Genomic DNA, 23987 nt, shown 5'->3' on the forward strand with positions numbered 1-23987 from the left:
GGATCGGAGGGTGCTTCCTCTTCGGTCCTCTGGACTGTCGGGATTTCAAAAAAGAACAAATCAGCTGCTGCAGAAGAAGAACGCTCACAATGAGGGTACGAACATTCAACATTCACACTTTGTTTTAGTCTTCCTGGTCCATGTTGAAGCTTTATGATTCACAACCAAACACCACCCTGATGGCAGCGCCGTATTTAAAAACAAGTCATGATTAAGACCTTGTATTCGATCTAAACTTTACTAAAATTGCTCGAACTTCACTGAGCAGACGAGGACTAAAGGTTATCTGGAAATATTTTGTCTCCCTATTAGATCAATTAGGTCGCAGATGGGAAAGATTTGCCAGAGGAGCATCATCTGCGAGCAAATGTACAACTGAACACATTTCTGTAATCAGCCATTTATCTCCATTAGGACACCAGATTGGGGTCATCACCCAGTTTCAGTCAATCCACAATCACCTTGACCTCCTGCTACAGATCAGCGGAGTTAATGAAAACAGAAAACTTTAAAAGCACATTTCATGCAACAAGAACGTGGTTTTAAATCTCACACGTTACTCCCTGAGCCTCACAACAGCAGTTAATCAACTTAAAGGTTCAGCGTTAGAAACCGCAAAAGGAAGCTCTCTTCGTCGTGCACGCACGTAACGACCGAGTCCTCCGTTTTATTCATTTATTCACTCATTTGTCAGAGAAATGACAATGTGCTGCTGGTTGGATCAGCGCCGTCAGGAGGCTGCATGTCTCATTAGATCTCTGTTCTTCTGCTAGTTAAAGCCAGTCAGCAGATGTTGGGTCTAACAAAGGGGCCTGTGCCAAAAGCAGTAATGGGATATGAGAGAGAACCTCGTTTCACAAGACTTACTGCCTGTCTGTCTGTGTTTAGTCTATCTGATCATCTGTCTCACTGCACGTATCTGTCTACTTGACTAGAACAGTGTCCATTTGAACCTCTGCAGACCACCTCTGAGCGTCGGACCATCGCTCTGCCTCCTGCGACACCTGTCCCCTCCTTATCTTAAAGCTTATTTTTAAGGCTGAATGCTGTTACCTTCTTTTCTTTGTAGATCCCCAGCGCCTTCTCCTTCGCTATCTTTGCTTCCTTTACTGAAAGCAGAAGCAAGAAAACAGTCTGAACAAACAAACGCTGAGATAACGACATCGACACGACACAGTGGGAAATAACCACAGGACACAAACGCTGCTCAGTTCAGCTGCAGGTTCAACTCTGTTCGGCTGATAAAGTACTGAGAGTGGAGGGTACATGTTGGGACAAATGAGCCACTGCGGACAAGTGAAAAAGTACCTTTCTGCTCTTTGAGGTAGTCGGAGTTTTCTGCCATCCACAGCGCCGTCTTCACTTTGATTTCTTTGTCACTCAGCAGATACTGCAGCGAGGAGGAGGTGGTCAGTTCCAATGGGAGAACAATTATTGGACCAAACTACTGGTACTTGTGTGTATGCACCTGTGTCATAATGCAATACAACATGAAGTTAATGAGCATGGGGTTTCACTTGCAATGTATTTCACCTGTAGAGGTATTTATGAATCCAGATTGTGTTGGAGATGTCGGCCTTAATATATCTAGATGGCTCGTGGGGCTCAAAGCGCAAAATAAATACATATCGGAACTACTTTCTTTCGACCGAACTACACCCGCCAACCGTATCACCGCGCTGAAGGAGGATTAGATTAGATTTTAAACTGCTCTGGGTTTTGCACTATAAAAAACGTGTGAAACTTGTGTGTTTGAGTTGGAGATGATCTCATTAAGCAGCAGGTACTTACCAGCTCGATCTCGCTGTCATCTATCCCACTCAGGTCCAGCTCCCCACTGTCGCCAGCACCATCTGTCACAGACAAAAATCACAACGGACACACTTAGATTATTTGCCGTAATGCACATTTTCATGGCAGCTTCTGCGTCCCAGAGGAGTTAAACAGGAAACAGCAGCTGGTGGAAAAAAAAACAAAAAAGCACCTCCAACATCCTGCTGCAGCGCTTCCTCGTGGAACATCTTCCATCGAGGGTTAATCAGCAAATAAAACGCACTGTGACTTCTGATAAGACGTTAATAGGCTTAACTCGCGTTTAAGCGGATCTACCTTCAACACACTTTCTTTTCAATTATGATACGCTTTCTAGATTGCAGCGCGCTTTATTTTGAAACATGGGGGAGATGCTGAAATGGCAATTTGCATTTTTCATGCTGCGACGCCAGACTCCCGCTTTTACCTGCGCCTCTGTGCGATGGAGCCGATTGTACGAGTGAAACAACAGACATTTTAATGTGTTGATGAAAAGAAGAGGCATTTGAACTCCGCAGGTGTGCACGCAGCGACATTTTGGAAGAGAAACGTTCAAAGAAAAAGGTAATTTGACTTTGATAAAGGAAACAAAAAGTGCCGGCTCTGACAGAGGAAGAAAAGCATCACTCCAAAGATCCTCCACCTTGATTAGCTGTTTTGGAACAAAGTGCTACTTTCCTCCGGCAGCCTGCAGACATCAGACAGTCAAAGGACTTAAGATGGAGAGAAATGTTTTAAAGAGGCACCGAGCGGCAGTCGTTTAACTTCTGTCAGCTTTCTGCCTTTGACACGTTCACAGGGGCCCTCCTTCCTCGAGTTCAAACTCCCAACAGGGCGGCAACTTCAAAGACGTGCCACCTGAGTCCACCGGCGGCTTTCCCCGCTTCATTAAGGAGATACAGGTGCACAGGCAGGAAGAGGAGTAGACGTGGAAGAGGAAAACACCCATCCTCACACAGTATAGGGTGTTAATCTAGTCAGCCATTTGAGTTCAGTTAGCAGATTGCAGCTTCCTTAAAAAAGAAACCGCTCCAGAGGGAAGACACAGGTCAGCCGCTATCTGTCGGGCCCAGCCCTCTAAGAGCTTCCTCTCCGTGAAGTGTGAGGGGGAGATAAGATGGAGACAAGCCCTGGGAGAGATTGGCAGCTCCGGGAGGCAGAGAGGCAGCGAGACTAAGAGCTGATAACACCAGTCCAACCCCGGAGAGAGGAGGAGGGAGGGAGCAATTACAGAGTTATTATTCAGCCTGGCTTTGATATATCTACACTCGCTAATTTGATCAAACCCATAAAATTGTTCTTGGTGAGCGTGCAGAAGAATCTGAGGATCAGAATTTTATATTGGCTGTCGAAAGGTAGAAAGGTAGAGAGGAAGGTAAGACGTCGGGAGAGTTTTCTTATTTTATTTCCCCTTTTTCGTGCCTTTATTGACAACGTAGAGAGCAGACAGCCCAGGAGAGCACCAGGGACGTCATGTTTGCGTTTGGCCGCACAATGAAATATTCAGGATATATGTGCTCCAAGAGAAAGTAATAAAGTCTAAGCCTACACACTAAGACCTCTGATTTCCAAAATGCAGTTGTTGTTTTGCCGGGAAGTAAAAACCTAAACTGAAAAACAGCTAAAGCTCTCCAAGTTTATTTATAGAGCAAGTTTAAAAACAACCAGAGTCGCTCAGAAACTACAATAAATTGCAAAATTATAATATGTGTAGACATCTAAGAACAGAAACTTGTAAGAGCAATTTATAAAAAAAAAATATATATATATATTAAAACCACTAAAAGACATTGCAAACACGTCGGTCTTGAGGTTTGTGTCAATGAAAGGGGAAGATTGGATCGAAAGCTTTCGTTAAAAGCGATTGTTGTGAAGAACTAAGAGGCTTAAGAGGAAACAAACACAACTGCATCCCGGCTTACATCTTAGTACAACCAGTTAAACCTTTGTTCACTTCCCTCCTGCTGTCTGCTCATCTGTGTTTTAACACTTCTTACTTTGTTGTCAGACAATCACGTCTCAAAGAACACAACATTTAACCAGCGGTCATCACCGATGAAATCTTTTTGCACGTTCTTTACGATCGCCTGACAAATTCAACAAAGAAAATCCAGGTTAATAACAGCTGACATAAAGATTGTTCAAAGTTCAGTTTATATGCAATCTTTAAGCGCTTTAAGATGCACAGACTCTGGAGTGTATTTAATCCTCACAGTTGTGATGCAATAGAAACCTGACAATATTTGCACAGACAAGAAGGAAAATGGAGAAATATTTAAATTCTATTTGAAGGTTTGTCGACAGATTCTTTTAAACGTCATCAGTTTTGCCACTTTGACTAAGAAGAAGTGCATTACATCATCTCATTAGCAGAAGAAAAGAAAGTGCACAAGACTTTAAGTACATTCACAAAACTTGTAAATCCTAGAGGAACACAGAGAGCACCTCCCTGGTGACCTTGTACACAGTGAGAAACTACTTTCCTCTTCCTGTCCAGGCTGACAGTCGCCTGAGGTCTGTTGGCAGCAGCTCGGTAACTCAGAGACGCAGCTCTGCCTGCATATCAATACAGGAAGAAGAAAAAAAAACAGGATTCCCCAAACATCTTTTTTTCTTGTTCGGGGAGCTTCTGCTTTCCAACAGTAAACCTCTCCGGGACGAACCTCCCAACCCCGTACTGAGGGGAGCGGAGAGGGAAGACATGGTGCACTCACAGGGAATAACAGATTTCAGAAAGAACAGCGAAGGAGAGAGGAAGTGATGGAGGGAGACGAAGGAAACGGCGGTGACGGGAGCTTAAGTTATTATTCATGAATATTCATCAAGACATTTCAAATTAACAGAAATGCGAGTCTTAAAGGGCCAGCTCATCCAAATTACAAAACAATCTTCCTCTAAGGATGCAGAGTTGTGTTTCTTTTTTAGGAGCACCGTTAAAACATCGATAAATCACTTTTAAAACGTGGATTAAAAAACCAAGTGCTCACAGAATTAATGCCAATTAGCGAGTGTTAATATGTGTAATCTATGTAATCTGCTCCTGGCAACGTTCAGGAAGAACTACCTGAATGTTTTGTACGCTGCTGGTATCTAATAAAGAGAATAAAGGTTTAATAAAAGATCTGTTTGCATCAAAAGAGACTCGTAACATGGAATCATCTCAGAGAGGTTTCTTAAAAGTTGCGTGAATAAAACTAAAGCTATCTGCACGAAGAGAGGCCACTCGAGGTAAATTATTCAGCATAATTCACATGTTTATGTCGCAGGAAGTTTTACGATGTTCTGTTAAAGGATTACTTGATCAATCGATCATCAGCAACTATCGTTATCATCATTTAAGTCATTTTTCAAGCAAAAATCTGCAGTTACAGCTTCTCAAATGTGAGGATTTATCTGTTATCTATGATCGTAAAATATAAATATGGACTGTTTGAATACAACAAAGAATTTGAAGAGGTCACCTTGGGCTCTGGGAAATTATAATGAGGATTATTCACCATCTTATTTTACTTTTTATAGACAAAACAATCGATTTATTAAGAAAATAGTTGTAGTTATAGCTGCAAACTGCCATGTGACCACAATGATACATGTTAAAAAACGACGAGTTTGTATTTTTAAATTTCACTGCACAACAAAAGTAATTACAGAGTAATAAATATGACTCCAGTGCAAAATAGGACAAAAGATGTTGACAATGTGATTAAAGTGGCCACATGTCACAGAGCAACACTGCAGTCACGGAGAGTATACCGGTATTAGAGAGTATACCGGCATTAGAGAGTATACCGGCATTAGAGAGTACACCGGCATGAGAGAGTACACCGGCATTAGAGAGTACAACGGCATGAGAGAGTACAACGGCATGAGAGAGTACAACGGCATTAGAGAGTATACTGGCATGAGAGAGTACACCGGCATTAGAGAGTATACCGGCATTAGAGAGAGTATACTGGCATTAGAGAGTATACTGGCATTAGAGAGTATACCGGCATTAGAGAGTATACCGGCATTAGAGAGTATACCTGCATTAGAGTATACCGGCATTAGAGAGTACACCGGCATGAGAGAGTACACCGGCATGAGAGAGTACACCGGCATGAGAGAGTACACCGGCATGAGAGAGTATACCGGTATTAGAGTATACCGGCATTAGAGTATACCGGCATTAGAGAGTATACCAGCATTAGAGAGAGTATACCGGCATTAGAGAGTATACCGGCATTAGAGAGTATACCGGCATTAGAGAGTATACCGGCAATAGAGAGTATACTGGTATTAGTATACTGGCATTAGCTCACATGTAGAGTTATTTCAGTGAATACTGCTGGCCTGAAGATAAATGGAGAAATACGGCATCTGATCTGCAAAGAAATGCATCGCTTGCGTACCCTCAAGGTGTTAACTCATCACCCTGTTCTCTCCCGGGCCTCACAGGCAAGTAACCTGACCCCAGATTTACCCCTCTACCCCTCCCCCCCCGCCCACCCCCACCGCTTCAGAAATACCCTCCCTCCCTCCGTCCTCCCCCGTCTCCGACACATCACTGTGTCCCACGCGGCGGCAGGCCTGTCTGATGTGGTCAGGAGAATAAGATGCTTCGCTGCAGAGGCTCTCTAATACCAAAGAAGAAAACACAAAGAAACACAGCAAATGTGCCCTGCAGGACTGAACACCAACAGGTGAAGGAGACGGCCTTTTGAAGGCGCCGCCTTCAAAAGGCCGTCTCCTTCACCAGGGAGGGAGAAAACAAGAGATTTCAAAACAGTGAGAGGGGGAGGGAGGAGGGGGAGCTGACGGGTGAGAGATTGAGCCAAACAGAGAGAGTAAGAGATGTGGAGATAAGGTCGGTGTTGTTCTTTATTGCTCTTGGTGTCAACAAATCCCAGAAAAACACCAAAGTCTGACTTCCTGTCTGTAGCTCTCAGCTCACTGGTTCCTCTGAAGATGTAAATCTTTAAAAACATCTCACAAATATAAAGTTTAATTTATAATAAAGGTTTAGTAAGGGCAGTCCGGCAGTGGCTCAGTCAGTAGGGGCTTGGACTGTGAGCCGTAGTGTTGCTGGTTCAAGTCACCGACCAGACCTAAAAAATGGAATGTGACTTCTACTTGGCGAGGTCCCAGTTCACCTCCTGCCCTGCCGTGGTGCCCTTGAGCAAGGCACCGGACATTCCCCTTCCACCCTCACTCTCGTTCCTCCCAGGGCGCTGTCCTATGAGCTGCCCACTGCTCCCAATACTAGACTCCTGGTACTAGGATGGGTTAAAAGCAGAGAACACATTTCACTGTGTGCTGTGTGCTCTGCATGTGTGACCATTAAAAAGAGGGTTTCATCCCTCCAAATCTTAAATCTTAAATATCCTTAAACAGCTGGTCACTGTAGTTTTAAGCAAACGTGACTGAAAGCAGGAGTAAACAGGGCGTTTGTTAGGGACTATTTTCAGCGGTGGATTAATACACATTTAATCCTCTCGTGAGTGTTTACAGCACGGTGCATGTGGGATCCAACTTTGTTAATCAGAATGAAAGAACCTCATTAGGTGCAGCTTTTAACATTTGACAGGTAACTAATAGTAATATAATAACGAAATTAAACTAAAGTACTGCAATATTTAGCGGTAGCCTGAGGCTGCCAACCTGAAACCACTTAACTTCTGAAGCAAAGGTTATGAAATGTTGTAACGGACGTTTACTTATACTCCACAAAGTATCTTTGACTGAGTACAGACAACAGCTTGCAGAGAACACATTAAAGCTCTGCAGGCTTTCACCTCTGGTAGCACTACGGGGAAGGTTTTTAGGAATTGTTCCCTGTTGTGTTGGTTTGTGTGCATACAGGTTGGAGGTAAGAAGCTTGATACAGTAACAAGTAAACATGGACGTAAAACAATGCAGGTTTTGAGATATTAGGAGATAAAGACCTCATGATAATGAGTTTTGGTGAACAATAGCAAATGTAAACGGAACTTTAAGAAGTTTGACTGTAGCCGGCCAACATTACCTGAAGCTTTTAGACATTGCTCTTTGCTAGTTACAAAGAGTGAGAAGAGATAGAAGGTTAGATAAGAGATTTGTTCGCTTTGGATCCTAATTCAGGTTATCTGCCAGTTGGGAAGCAGCGCCAACATGAACTGGATCCCATCGCGCCAACAGTGCGGCTCATTGATGTGTTTTTTTTTTTTTAATAGTTTTTGGACAACAGCAGAGCTCTATGGCACAGAGGAAGAAGATGTACTGCATCAGGCTTTGGATACATACACACTACTCGTTAGTACAGTACATCAATTAACTGTTGGTTTGGGACTTTTCAGGGGAAGCCTAGAACATGGCGTCTGGACACTTTCTCAAGTTAAACTCCTTCGATGTAGGTGACTTTTGAAGTCATGAGTCTATATCACTCAGGCTAACAAGACGACAGGTTTTGCTCTTTTCATGGGACTTGTTGGTAATAAGAAAAATACAATCTCGCCAGCTTTGTCCTTTAACAGACAGAAAGACAAATGGTGAAACTGCAGAAGAAAAGGCCAAAGAGACGCAGAGAAAAAACAGCAACAGCAGAGTAGGGGTGAAAGAATGAGAAAAGTAGGCAGAGAAAGACAAAGAGAGGCTGAGCAGGAAAGATTAACAGAAAGAATGAGGTAGGTAGGAGATGAAGAGACAAAGAGACTGATGGAGAAACGCAGCAGGAGGGAAGACATGGAGGAATGAGCAGCTGAGAGAGGAGAGACAAAGGAGGCGGGGAGAAGAGTAGAGGACGTTCGGTAAGACATTGAGAGAAGCTAATACAGGAGAAAGGTTGAGACAAAAAGATGAAAAGGGATCTCCTTATAATCCTGCGTTTCATTTGGGATCTGAGGAGACAAAACAGAAAAGACGAGGAGGAATAAAAATGAAAATAAAGTCATGCTGGCTAAATTAAAAGGAAGCATCAGTCTGCTGACTCCTCCACACCTCATGTCCTCTCCCTCCAGCTCTCCACCGCCTCAATCCCTCTTTCCAAAAAAACAAAGAGTGTGTGTGTGTGTGTGAGAGAGATCTGGAGGATGAATGAGGCTGTGTAGCCCCGGTGCTGCAGGATCACCCGTCATCCACACTTCAAAAGGAAGCCCACATTATCCAGACTCACAGCTCTTGATGTCAGCAACAATCCTGATCCTCTCCTACACACTGAAACCCCCTCAACCTGCAGAGCGCTCTGCCACGGGGAGGAGAGGTAGACGTGAAGGTAGACATTTCAATTTGTCAGGATTCTGGCTTTTAGACGGGATGGTGAGTGTCGAAGGTAAAGTGAAATCAACGGCTGCAGAATAATCCCTGCAAAGAGATAACATGAGTGATAGTCGGTCGAAACGGTGCCTGGTACTTTGCAAAATGCTCTTCAATGCATACACAAGTACAACATGTTTTAAATCTGATACTTGTGAAATACACTTAAACATATCTCTGGAAATTAGATGAAAATTGAGCAAATGATTATTTTCATTAATGCTAATGATTAAAAATATAAAATCTTGAAGGAATAGTTCAACCTTTTGGGAAATATTCTTATTTGCTTTCTTTCAGATTGTTCGCTGATAAGACTGATTTCACTTGTCGTGTCTAAGTACGGAGTTGGAGACGGGTGGCGCTTAGCTTAGCTTAGCATAAAGACTGGAAACGGAGGGAAACAGCTAGCCTGGCACTTCTAAACAATTCTAAAGCTGACTAACAAACACTAATCTCGTTTGTTTAATCTGCGCTCTAAAGAAACATGTGTGGATTTAGAGGGAGTTACATGTTGGAACTACTTCTTGGCAGCCAACAGTTTATCCACCCGCCCAGTACTTTTGAGCCGTGCTGCGGGCTACAGTGAGGGTTGCCAGATAGGGCTGTGCAATCAATCGAATTTCAATAACAACTTTGGCTTCCAACGATTATAAAAACAAGATAATCGACCTCAAGCGATTATTTTTGATGCTTTCCATCTGAAATGACTCTCTCGTTTTGTCATGTGTAATAAATGCAGCGCACCCGGTTCATTTCAGATCTAACCTCTTAAATTAGATTGTTGCATTTAACGGTGGATGTAGGCTGCAAAATGTTTTCTCTGAATGAAGTCAATGAGTAACCGTGTTAAATAATCGTGATGAACAAATCTGGAAACCTCAGGGACAAGGATGTGGAGAAAAGCAAAGTACTTTATTTCTAATAATGTCAAATAAAAGATATTTGTTGCACTCGTGTTAAGAAATCTATGGATCAGATTGTCAGTAAAACACCTCAAATGCAAAAAAATAAAAACAGCTCCTGGAGTAGAAATCCTTCCCTGCAGTGGTATGAGGTAATAAGGCTCGGTGCCAGCTCTGCCCCGGAGAAATAACCAGCCAGCCGAGGCAATAAATAGAGTGCTAGATTCTCGCTGACACGGGCGGGCTGGGCGAGCCCATTAAAACGCGACCTCCCCGACCTTGGAGAAGCCCAGACTGAGAGCACGCCCACTCAACCACCTCCTCCTCCTCCTCCTCCTCCCCCTCCCCTAGAAGCAGAGTGGGGAGCGGGGAGATAAACACATATAGGAGCTGCTGGACGATAAGAGTCCCGGAGGTACACTGCTGTGCAATCGGAACAATATACACGTTTATTTTTTAAAACAGTATTTATCTTATTGTCAAGAAATCCTAAGAAAAGACCACACACACACACACACACACACACACACACACACACACACACACACACCCACACACCCACACACACACACACACCTGCTGCCCACTCACTCACTAGAACACCAAATGTGGATTAATCCACCGCTGAAAATAGTCCCCGACACATGGCCCATTTACTCCTGTTCGAGTAACGATTGATAAAACTACGGTAACCAGCTGTTTAAGGAAAATCCCTAAAACAACAAAGTATTTAGCTTCTTTCAAAGATCCGTGTTTGAGGTAGGAACATTTGTACGAGCTTCCAAAGTTACAAAAACAACAATACTGTGTTTCCATCCGAAACAGTAAAAAGTTTCAAGTGAAAATCTTAAAAGTTGCTAAATTAAAATGCACACTGGGTGTTACTTTTTCATTAGCTAGTGTCATGTTAGTGTAGTCAAGAGGACGATGTTCGGCATGAAGCAATAAAATGTCATGACGGACCGCAGTCACCGATGCTCCTTTAATAATCTGAGGTGGCATTTCTAATATTTTTAATGAATTCATTTTTCTTCCTCTGTGCACACATGCAACAAATGTCAGGGGACGTTGTGGTTACCTGGCACGTGCTTCGCCCGCAGGGCCGGCACACCTGCTCTCTGGTGGAGAAACAGTATTCAACAATGAGTCAACCTTTGCTAGAATAAAGTCCTAAAAAGTGGATTAAAAAGTCTGCATGCCTACAGGACATGATCGGTTTGTTCGTCAGTGACTTCCAAAATGATTCAATGGTTATTTTTAGACCTGAGACGTCTGTAGTTAAGGCTTTGTTTAAGTTTTTGGGGCGTTTATCAAACAAGAGATGCATTTGTGTCAAACTTAAACTCTACTGTTGTCCTGCACACATTACAAACGGTCCTGAACAGCAGCAAACAAACTGGACTGAAGACCGGATAAGCCGACGTTACATCACTTTTATTCTCCATTGTTATGAGCAGCCATATTGTTTTTTTCGTGACTTCTCTCCCATCTGTTGCCGTTTGTCCACTCAGACGAATGTTTGTATTCAAAGCGACGGATCTTTTCAACAGTCCTGTCAATTTGTCCTGCTTCAATATTTGGCGTCACAGGAGGAGGATGAATAAATGGACATCATGAGATGAACTGAACGACTCTTAGAGAACAGTTTGGTCCGTCAGCAGTCCAGCGGAAGAATGTGGAAAATGCGCACATGAAAATAAGCGCTGTTTATTGTGTGCATTGTTGTGCACGAGAATGAATCATTGGAAATGTCAGACGACTGCCACAGGAATGTTTAACCAAATGTTGCCTTTGCTGCGCCGATGAATCAGCGCTCTGTGTCTCGCATGCACCAAAACCACTTACTCATCTGCATGAAAAATATTTACAAACCGTCTTTGGAAGTCAATCTGCCCTCAGACCCCCGTCTGCTGTCCTACATCATCCCGTCTGTGACGTTCAAAGAGCTCCAGTGATGAGACGCGGCGGTGTGCTTAGTCTGGGGGGACCCACTTTTCTTCAAGTTCCTACATGTGTTTCTGCTTTTCGCTATTGATATTCTATATTTGTTTCTCAGTGAATCAGCAGGAGTCACATCTCTGACTCAAAGCAGAAAACAGTCTTGTAGATGCAATGCATTCTGGTATATTCTAAGCAACTGTGGGCGTAGAAATCCGCCTCTACGCCTCTTCTCTAATGGATTTCTGTCTGTGCGATGGTGGAATGTGAAAAGGCTCCGTTCTAAGTGACAACAAAAGCCGACATTTATAGTTGATCCTTTAAATCTGAACAACTGGTAAAACAATCTCACCACAAGGTCCATGAGAAGGTCTGAATCACCCAACGTGGACAAGAAGTCCTTAAAATGCTGAGAACAAATTTGTGTAGTGTAATTCCACGACAGCTGGACAAACTCCACCGCTGATGAAGACCGTGTGATACGATCAAAAGATCCAGAACGGCTACTGAAAAAGGACCTTTTGGGAAACGGCTGTTTTCCAAGGTCCAGAACGAATCGGCTTAAAACTGTAATCTCAATTTGAGAGAGAAGAAGCACTTTCAATCCTCGTCTTCCTCACAAGAAGCTGCGCAGGATTGCCCAATTTCTATCCCACATACACCCACTCCCTACCCACTTCCACTCGTGTGGCGGGTCCGCCATACTAAGTGCCATCCTAAACCAATTAGCAGGGAGTGGCAGTAGGTTATAAAACCCTCCGACAGCTGCACTTTCTGACCACGTGCAACGCCGTCAAATAGTTCCTTGCAAACATTTACTCGTTAGTCGCCGAAACCAAGACGTTTCCTATCGTCATGCAGACATTAACAGCTGTGTACTCGTCCACAGAAACTGGTAGATGTGTTCATTTGATTGCAAAGTGTTGCAAAAGTCTTCCAGCTCTTGAGCGAGAGTCCACTTTGTCTAAAGACTTAAATCCAATTTGAATTGACCCAAGTGTGCAGAAGTCTGTCGCTTTTAAGACTCGCTGTAAATTAAGTTTATTTCAAAGCTGCAGACTCGGAGACTTCCAGCAGGACAAAATAAATGATCCTCTTGACCAAGTTTTTCTCTTTAAACTAAATCTTCTTCATGACTCGCGGTGACATTAAAGACTTGATATTTATCACCTGACTCTTAACTCTTCATTTCACTGTATTGAACATTTCCTCTGGATGAGAGCAGCTGAACTTTCATGTCACTGGATTCAAAGATGCTCAACAGGATGCGTTGTGATGGAGGAAAAGGTCGTTATCCCACTGCGTTCATCAAGCATTTAGGTTTTCTATATAGCTACGACAGAAGCTACTCGTTCCGACAGGATGCATCTTACATGATCAGCTCGCTTTAACAATATTAACGCACATTAACTGGGATTTATTACTTTGTGGCGCACGAGCGAACGTACTCAGAGAACTAAGTTACATCCAGATAACTTCCATTTCTCCTCGTTTACGTTCTTTTATTGGCCGTGACGGAGAGCAGCGGTTGTGGGAAGCAGAAGGTTTGCCGGACAGAAGTCTTTGCTAGATGTGTCACAGAACGGTTCTTCAACTTGCCAGCCACAGAAGCTGACGTGTAGTCAACTATGAATCGCCCTTTAGACTCAGGAAAGCTCGTTTGTTGTGTCAAAGTCAAGTCCACTCCGACCTCCTGCCCAGACTTGTTTCAGTGGTATCATAATATCAGATATAAACAGAAACACTACAGCTCTGGTTGCTGTAGAATATTATTCTTTAGCCGTTATAATATCCAGACATGGATTAACAGGCACCAACAAAAGATTCTCATCCTTTCCCGAACATTTGGAGTCAATCCCTGACCCGTGTGGGACCGCTGCTCAAATCCCCCGTCCTGCAGCATAAGGAGGAAAGGGGAGGAGAGAGGGGGGGGGGGGGACGTGGAGACAGTGAAATCTGCTGTGACGTAACAACCAGCGGCGAGCGGGTTCCTGCCTGCTAAACGGTAGCTGTCGTTTCCTGTCAGGCTGGCGGCAGCAGACGAGACGGCTTCGTTTTCCCTCCTCGAGGCCAGAAGACGCACATCATCTCCAATCACAGCTGAACACTATGACGAGCCGCTGCAGCCATCTCACCAGAGAGACTGACTGCTAACTGCTGCTCTCACACACACACACACACACACACACACACACACACACACACACACACACACACACACACACCAATTTCATATTCCACACTGCTGCTGAGGCAGCTTAGCTTGTACCGACTCACTGAAAGCGTATGATTGGTCGTCCACAGAGAGCGGCCTGAGCTTGAAATAAACATTAGACGTTTGTTCTTCTTCTGGTGTTTCTGCTGTGTATCAGTGACGCCTGTCTCCCTGCGCTGTCGTCGCCTGTCTGTCTGTCTGCCATCCAATCCAGTTGCTCTCTTCCTCTGAGAGGAAGTGTCCATCCGGCCATATGTCCTTCAAGCTCTACTGTACCGCCCCAGGCCATGTAAAACACCACCCCGCCCTCACACACACACACACACACACACACACACACACACTCTCTCTCAGGCCTGCCCAGCTGCTCCAGCACCAGAAAGGAATTGAATAAATGTGTCAATGAATTGGCTGCATAAATAAATAATAACTCGTTATTAATTAAAGGGACACTACAGATTAATTTTACAGAAGATGGCCACAGGTTTAAAACTGTTGTTGATTTATAATAACACTGAATCAAATATTTATCTGACAGGTGCACAGATTCACTGACATAATGTAAAACACTAACAGGAATGATTAGACACTTTGATGAAAGAAGATTCAGACGCTACAAGCTACATCCAGCTAGCTTAGCGTGAAGACAGGACACCCACACAGCAGCATCTCTACAGCTTCTTAATTAACATGTGTTATTTACTTTGTTGATTCCGTACGGAAATGGAGGTTTTAAAATGATATTTAGTGTTTGTTTGGGGGGTTATGTGCCGGACTATTTCTTGGCCAAGCGCAGAAAGGAGACGTCAAGACTGGAGGGTATCTACTTGTGTGTGTGTGTGTTATACACATTATCTAATGTCCCTTAAACACACAGATATATGTACCTCAGCTTTTGTCAGTCGTCCTTCACAGGTCCGTCGGTTACGGCCGTCGACACTTCAACGCGACATTTCTTTCTCTCTTCATCTTGAAATGAGTCTCAACATCATTAAACGAGTCAGAACAAAGCACACTGTTGCACTGCTATCAAGAAAATTAAACTTAGTCGTAGAACCTTTCCAAAACAAATCACAGAGTTGGAGACGCCAGAGGCTGCTGGGATCCCACCGGTGACCTCCCGCCTCTCTCCTCATTAGCATACCAACAAGACAACACAAAGGAGCTTTTTCTTTTCTACAGATCTGACTGCTGAGGAGGTAAAGTGTGCCGCTACTGAAGCACAGGATGACACTTTGCATTTTCTTTCATCCCTGAACGACTCTTCTGTGGACAGAGAGAGATGAGACAGATGCTGCTCATTTAAAAAGACTATAATTGACTCAGCTGAGCTGCTGTCACAACACAGATCTGTGAGAGAGCCTCCACCACGCCCCGAAATGCTGAGAGCCACGATTCACTGCAGTAATTGCCGTTAGTGAGGAGGATGGATGGTAGAGAAATGTTTGAGGACAACAACATCGTGTCTGGGGAGCAATGACGGCTTCCTTAACACCTAACACCGATAAAGCGGCTACAGAAACCAAGTTAGATCTCGAAAATTAAACGGATTCTTCAAACGCCCGTCTGAAACCTAAACACTTCACACGGCCCTTTTCTCCCCCAGACTTTTTTCGGGCAATAAAAAAAAAGAACCGGCAGAGTGGTTTGACAAGAGCTGGCGAGCCGTGCTCACCGAGGTAGTTAAGGTCAGGGCAAACGTCATTGATTGAACTAAGTGCTCCGCTGAAAACTGTACGCCTCAATCAATGCCGCCTCTAATGGTGCGGGGCAGAGCTCCCCGAAGACCCGGGCTATAGACGAATGTGACAAAGTCATCCGGAGGTGCAGGAATCACGTTCCTTGTGCTGGCAGGCTGCTGGCGCTCCGCTCTCACTTTCTCCTCTGATGGCACAAGTTAATGAAAATGCCATTACTCAGACAGCCCATCGATGAGGGAGCGGGGTAAATCAGGGTGACGGAGAGAAAAGAGTTTAACTGGGGATGAACAGCTGTTTCAATGACAACTGCGTTTGCAAAGTGGATGCACAGCTCATAATCTTTCTTAAATGTTGTACATTTAATCTATTTAATCATCTGCTGGGACACCCTGCTAACGCCATTTATCACTTCTGTTGATTAGAAACAACATTATTAATTCATTAACTGATAATTAAGTTATTTGTGCCGACAGCTTAAAGCTTCTCCTTTAAGTGATGAAAGTGCGAACATCCTTCATCACGGGTACTGAGCAGGTAAATAGGGTTATTATGTTTGTTGATGGACAAATATTTACTTTCTCCTGTGAACGCAGACGACATTTGACGCAACAGTCAGTTTAATGTTCTCTATATGATCTCATTTTAACATCATGGAGCTGCAGCGAGACTATTTCTGATAAGAGATTAATCATGAAAGTAATTTGTCATGTGGAGGTTTGCCGCTTCTCTCCGTTTTATATCACACTGCACTGAATATCTTTGGGTTTTAGACTAAACAAGGTATTTAAAGACACATTTCTCACATATTTTCAGACATTTCACAAACTAAAGGAGAAACTCATCTGCACATTAAATGATAAAAACACCGGTTAGTCGCAGCCCTACATGCATGTAAATGATCCATGCCAATAAAACACAAACATCTCGTGTGGCAGACGTGTGTGTATTTCCATCCGCTGACTTTATTCCCAACTATGTTTTCTTTAGAATTCGTTTCCTCTCTTTTCCTCAGAGAATCCAAAATTACACCCTCGCTCTCTTCCTCCAGTGCCCTGCCCTGTACTAACAATGTCCACAGAAACTACACACACTCCAGCGTGCAGATGAAAGGCTCGGCCCTAATGACAAGGTACCCTGTCCACTTAATACTTCAAAGATTGAGCTTGGGGGGGGGGCATGATACCTCCCCCCGTGCACTTCCCATACCCACCAGAATTAGCCGAAATAAGTGAACCAAACCAGGAGCAGCTTGAATCCACAGAAGCTCCATCTGCATCTCTGTGTGAGCAGCCTCCAAACAAAAACACAGGCAGGAAAACACTCAGTGTGGACATGGAGATGCACACACACACACACACACACACACACTAAGTGACTCGTGTAGTTATTAAAAGGACATTTGTTTTTGCCTATTCGTGGAATCTCATCAAAAATCTGACTGAAATAATGAATAAATTAATAAAACAGAAGATAAATCTTCACAGGTAACCCAGAGCGATGAGGACTCTCATTTAACAGAGCAGCTGGTACTTTGAAAACATGTTTGAGTTTGAGATGCTTCAGCATTTCTGCACACGGAGCAACAAAGAGGGAGGAAAACATACAAACAGCTTTCACAGACGACCACTGGACGCAGAGACATGAGGACGATGATGCTCTCTGTTGTGTCCTTTACGAGCTCTTCTTTTAGTTGATGCCTTGTAATAAATCTGATAATTACTCATATCTTACAGTGCACTGTAACTTTAATTATTGTGTTTTGTACCCGTCTTATTCTGTTTTCGCTCGTTTTTTTAATCATTTTAATGTTTTTGTAAAGCACTTTGAATTGCCTCGTCGTTGAACTGTGCTTAATAAATAAACGTGCCTTGCCTACAGTGATGTAATCCGGTCTCCATCTTGCTTTGTTTGCAATTAGCTGGCCGTTTCTAAATGTGCGTGCACATGGGCGGGGCAGAGATTAGTTTCCTGTTGACCTCCAGCTCAGCGATGTGTTGCAAGAAAACACATTTGACGTTGTTGATGGAGATGAGAAGCCGATGAGAGGAATCATATATAACGTTGTTCCTTCAAAATAAAAGCTCTCAAAAGCTCATTTTGTATTTTTCGGAGCAGTTTTCCATTTCCAGTCTTTATGCTAAGCTAACTGGCTACTGACTAACTACATAGTTACCGTACAGACGTGTGTGTGTGTGTGTGTGTGTGTGTGTGGTATTGATCTTCTCAACTCACTCAGCAGGAAAGTGAAGTGAAGCTGTTGAACGGTTTCATTTCCCAGCATCAATGTTCATTAACGCTGCAGAAAAGTAAATATTTAACTAGCTGTACGCTCCGCATCGGCTCATCCCGGCTATTGTTCTCTTGTTTACTCATGCGTGAAGAGAGCGCGGCGTGTGCTACAAGAATCACCTGACGAGGGTTAAATGAAGCAACGCAGCCAGACATGTACATGTTGCACACAGCGCCGCCCCGAGGTTCAGGCGCAGTCTGAGCTGCGAAAGGATTAAGTGTCCGGTTCTGATTAATCTGAGCAAACGGGATCATTCGGGTTTCAACCAACGATTATTTGTATTATTGATTAATCGTGTCGTCTATAAAAGGTCACGAAACAGTGAAAAATGTGATGAAAAGGTGTCAAAAACGTAAAAGATCTTCAGTTTTATAGGATATCAAACGGAGAAGTCGACGCTGAAAACAGCATTTTAACAAGAAAAATGACTTTAATTAATAAATTGATTATAAAAATAGTTGTTGTGATAATTCTTCTGTCATTGCAGCTCTAGAGATGATGTCAACTCGTCTTTCTGAACTCCTGCCGGGGGGAGGAAAATTAAAAATAAATCTGAAAAAGTGTCACTCTGTTTATATACACACACACACACACACACACACACACACACACACACACACACACACCAGCCTCGAGTGCCACTGTTCAACAATTAAACGCTTTAACTCAGAGCCGCGCTTCATCTTTTAACGCCTGTCATTCACGATGCCCCTCGTGATGCGTCGCCTTGAAGACGATGACTCGAGACATCACTCCATAACAAAAAGGAGACGCATACAATCAACATGAGCGCGTATGATTCAGAGAGCGGCGCGTATGATTCAGAGAGCGGCGACTCATTGCAGTTTGGCAATTGTGGCTCCTTTCACTCTTAACCTCGTCCCCACCGTGTGTGTCCCGGATGAAATGAGGTCAGCGTTTATTGGGGGACACAATCATCATCAGGTTAATGGTCGGTCTGACCCGAGCGATGGATGTTTTAGGGAGGCAGGTTTTTTTTTTAACAGAGGCCATCCCCCATGAAAAGGACACTTCGACACGACCGAGTCCAAAAAGCATCTTTATCATAAATCGTATTGATCGTCATAAAAATCCATTTTACGACCGACCGTCTGTTAGAAATCGTAGATTAACGAGTCGTTATTGTTCAGAAGAGTGCGAATATAAAACATATAAAACGCCAGATTCAGAATCCTGATCATCGACATTTAAACATCTCAACAGGATCAGTTTAGGTGGGGGCGCATATAGATTCAGGATGTTTTCCAAGCATTAGACCACGTCACCACCTCTTCCCTCACAACATCCATCCATCAAAACACACACTTTACCTCTCACCCCTGGGCCCCCACACACACACCAACACTCCTCAGGACAGATGTAGCTGCACCATTACCTCACATCCATCAACGCCTCTGCACACCCAGATAAAGGGGGGGGGGGGGGGGGGGGCAGAACATCCTAATCACATAATTAGGTAATTATAGGCGGCGCAGGATGAATCCCTGTTAGTTGTTTTTATTTGTGCAACTGTTAATAAATCACATGTTCTCGTCAGCTGTCTGTCAACACGCTTTATATTTCTTTACGTATCCAACAATGAATTGATCGTTCCTACAAGTACAGAGTGTTTATATGTAAGATCAGGAAGTCCCGGACGCTCCAGGATCCTGCAGGCCTCGACTCCCCGCTCACAGATGTGATGTTAATGCTGCGGCCTGACAAAGGGTAACATATAACGCCTGTACACATCTTTGCACTGGCTCCCTGTTCTCCATCAAACTCCTTACAAGAGTCTTGTGTTGGTGTTGAAAGCCCTGCATGGTCTCGCCCCGAGCTACACCACACATCTTCTGTCCTCCTACAGAACAGCGAGGCCCCTCAGATCTACAGATCTACAGAGCTACAGATCAAGGGCTGGGAACCATCCCACGATCTCGTACAAAACCTTTTTGGAGACGTTGGAAAGATCTCGCTGAAAAATATAAGAAAAGTCTCCTGACTCCTTTCAAAGGCGTCGTAAGAAGACTCTGCACTGATCTGCATGTATGTTAGACATTGTTGTCCAAAGCAAGCCTTAAATAATTCATCCGCTGATGTTCCTTTTCATCAGACGAGATTAAAGGCACATGTGTTATTAGGGAAATAAAGAGTCTATTTATAGCACGTGCTCTTTTCATTGAGGGGGGGGGAAGGATGCCAAGTCATTTTCACTTCAAAAAGGTAGAAGTTGTGTGAAAATGAGGTCGAGTTCAAGTGGTGAGCACAAACACTGCCAGACGCCCCCCTCCAGAGAGACGTACTTAAATGTGCCAAAAATAATTAACAAAAAACAAAACTTCCTGCAGTATTTTGGCCCAAATCCACACGTCAACCACCTCGAGGGGTTAAGAACTCGACTCCCTCGTCTCCCGAGCGTCTCCCACACATTCCCTATTTGTCTGCGGTGTACTAAAAAGGGTGAAACATAATAAGCGACGACAAATTTCACACACAGCCTGAGCCAATTTCATCCCGGAGCAGAGTTAATTCCGACAATTAAACCTGGGAGAGCATTCTTTAACTTGATTATGGGTTATTATGGTGTTACAGTAGGTACCAGACACAGTCAAGGATGAACGGCATCACCGCAGCGTTCATAATCAGATCATCCTCAAGGGCACCGCTGCATTTATAAACATGTTTGCTGAATCAAACAATGTAATGCCTGAAATGTTTTCATAAAAAGGCGGCAGATTCCTGTGTGCCAAGTCGAGATGTATTAGATATAAGCAGCGTCTCTGCTTGGATCAAACTGATGACACATCAAAAATGCAGAAAGGTGTTTTTACGAACAGATGACGCGTCAGAAGAACAAATCTAAAAGCGGCGCACGGGGGAGAAGCTCCAGAGATGTTGAGATCTGATCTGGTTAATCTCACGTCTGGTGAAGTGATACCGGGCTGCGCTCACCGTTCTCCTTCCCGTCTCCGAAGTAGTTGCTGATGGACTCGGAGAGGCCGAGAGTAGCCGCCGTGGGCATCGTGCCCAGGATGGACGCCAGCGACGGGGCTTTTCGCTTTGGGACATCCTCGTCTTGGTCATCCTCTTCCTGCCCCGGCTTCTGCTGCTCCAGTTTCAACAGAGCCTCCAGTGTGAGCTCGCCGAGCTCTTTGCCAAAGTGCTTGGCTACGGCCTGGAGCACGTCTTCGTCGCCCAGTTCCTCGCAGTCTTCCATCGCAGGGGGCGTGGAGAGGCCGCCGTTAGCGACATTTTCACGGCCTAGGAGAGGGAGAGGCAGAGTTTGATAAGGAATTAATGTGGTGTGACTTACAGGTAAATGGACAGCACGCTTACAACTAGAGCACCAAGCCTTTGTCCAGTTACCTGTCACACACACACACACACACACACACACACACGTTGATTTTAGACAGGCTAGCTTTCCCCCCCGTTTGCAGTCTTTATGCTAAGCTAAGCTAATATTTAATGGATAAATACCAAAGTGGAAAACAATTAATTTAAAATTCATAAAGACAAATCTAAATGTTGCATGCACATTTTGTTTTCACGTTCTGCAGCTACGAGTAGCTCCTGCTTCACTTGGTCACTTGCACGGGACGATAGTGTAACAACAACACACATCTTTCCGTCCCATTGTTTGATAATGTAGCGAGGTCTGCAGAGAGAACAGCCGATGAGACTTTAGATTCAGGGTTTGCACACGTGTGTCATTAAGCAACTCGTCAGTTTAGGGTATAAAACGTCAGTTTAATGAGAATCACAAGCAGCCTCATCCAGTAACGAGAAGGTCAGTGTGTAAAAATGCACATTTGTTAATAATTCTAACAGTTTGTCACCTTTACTACGCTGCATCTTATTATACAGGGAAAGCCTCGTCAGTGTTCCCCGGGGATTAATGAAGCAGCAGTTACAGAACAATTATATATCAAAATTTCAGCTTTCCAATTAACAACACAATAAAAAACAATTCCGCACATTTAGAACGACTACAGTAAAAGAAGATGTTGGTATGAAATGCCTCGAGATAAGTTTGTTTCACAAATCTCTGAGAATAGAAATGGTGATATATATATAATCACATGCAGACAAAATAATTGGAATCATAATTGTGGCGGTTCCTCTCGCGGTCCTGCTATCTAATTAAAAGTGTGTCCTTTAAATCAGCCTCAATTAAAAATGTCCTCACACAGACTTCAGCCCACGAGTCAGAGAAGCAACTCCATAATCAGTTCGCAAAGAAACGAAACGCCGCCGGATCCGAGAGCACAGCAGCAGCTGGAGGAGCAACATGACTGAAATCAGTGACAGCCTGTGACCCCCCCCCACCCCCGCCATACTGTGTGGAAACAGGGGGGGGGGGAAGATACGAGGTGTGTGTGTGTGAGTGTGTGTGAGTGTGTCTTTGACAAAGACAGAGGGCCAGAGATAAAGAGCCAAAGGTAGAAACAGATAAAGAGAAAGAGTGACGGGGATAGCACTCTGTGTGTGTGTGTGTGTGTGTGTGTGTGTGTGTGTGTGTGTGTGTGTGTGTGAGACCGACAGAGTGATAAATATCATCACATAAACATTGCGCTGTGCCTGTTTGTTAATATTGTTAAACACCTAAATCTTCCATAACAAACGACCGACTTCATAAAACTCTAAAGATAATTGGGAGAAGAAACACTCGGGGGGGGGGGGGGGGGGGTCACATACGGGTCATCTCGTGACCTCATTTGTCAGGAATACAAAGTGACAAACGTTGTTCAGCGCCGTACCTTGCTTGGTGTAAGCGGCGTACACTCCTCTCAGTTTGGGTCGAGCGCTCTCGAGCTCTGCGTCGATCTCATCCTGGTAGCTTTGAATTTCATCTGTTAAAAAAGACAAACGACGACAAAGTTAAAGTTATTCCCGGATCCCCGTGTCTGAAACATGGAGAGGAAAAGATACAAGCCTTTTAATTACCACATAATATGTTAGCACTGCAACACAAGGTGCGGTTAATCACATGTCGTGCTTTTTAATCTCTCTGCGGCGTTTCAGTCGCTTCCCTCGCTGTAACCACGTCCAACACTCGTGTGCATTTAGTCGAGGTCAGCCAGCAGAACAAAGCGTTACCAAAGTGCGTCTTCGTCGGTGGAATGGATGCGAGTATCGCCAACATAATTCATTTTTTTTACAAACTTAATAAGAAAAGCAAGTTGCCTTTGATGTGATGCAAACAGAGGAATAAATCACACCTTCGACTTCATCCATCTTCTTCTTCAGCTCGATCTCCAGCTACAGGGCGGGAGACAAAAGGAGAGGAAGTGAGTGAAGTTTTCCAATCTAACAACGACCACAGGGGGAAACGATTACCGACTTAAACATCTCAGAATAAAAGAGCATCGCGACGCACGAACGTTCAGAAGTGCGTTTCCTTGCAGGAGTTTGATTTGCTGCCGTTGGCGTGCAGACTAACAGATCCTTCTGTCTCGGCGAGAGAAAATGTGAGTGATGCCCGTCAGCGAGTGAGAGCAGAAAGTAAAAACATACTGAACATAAGGTCAAACTTAGTCCAAAGCTTTCCAACACAACTCAAGGCCTGTCATTATGGGATGGAGCTGGTCTCTGGGTCTTGTGTTGAGGCATCTTGTTGAAACGCTCCGCTCTGCAGCGGATTAAAGTGGCTTCCTGCATGATTTACAGCTTTTTAAATCATTTATTTTACTTGGATTTGTTTCCATTAAAAACCACGAACGTTTTCCGACTGAACATTTAAAGACAATGTTTCATGCGACCCAAAATACCAGAGCAGAGTTCAAAGCCACGTGTTGCCTGAAGCCTGAGATCTTTAAGGTTTACGGTCTTCTGCTCTCTGTAAATACGAAGCTACAGCC

General features: G+C 44.0%; 1 protein-coding gene across 1 annotated transcript in view; it reads right to left on the reverse strand.

Moving 5' to 3' along the window:
* brf1a (BRF1 general transcription factor IIIB subunit a) overlaps positions 1-23987 on the reverse strand; it is a gene marked incomplete at its 3' end in the record, with an annotated part of 48234 nt that overhangs the window by 232 nt on the left and 24015 nt on the right. The window contains exons 10-16 of the mRNA XM_029460358.1: positions 23349-23388; positions 22887-22979; positions 21079-21387; positions 1792-1853; positions 1309-1390; positions 1054-1109; positions 1-34 (exon numbers count right to left, since the gene is read on the reverse strand). The exon at positions 1-34 is cut by the window's left edge and continues 232 nt beyond it. Coding sequence (XP_029316218.1) covers positions 1-34; positions 1054-1109; positions 1309-1390; positions 1792-1853; positions 21079-21387; positions 22887-22979; positions 23349-23388 — 676 coding nt within the window. The remainder of the gene's footprint in view (positions 35-1053; positions 1110-1308; positions 1391-1791; positions 1854-21078; positions 21388-22886; positions 22980-23348; positions 23389-23987) is intronic.

The sequence above is a fragment of the Cottoperca gobio genome, chromosome 22, assembly GCF_900634415.1.
Source record: "Cottoperca gobio chromosome 22, fCotGob3.1, whole genome shotgun sequence".
In the NCBI taxonomy this organism is placed as follows: Eukaryota; Metazoa; Chordata; class Actinopteri; order Perciformes; family Bovichtidae; genus Cottoperca; species Cottoperca gobio.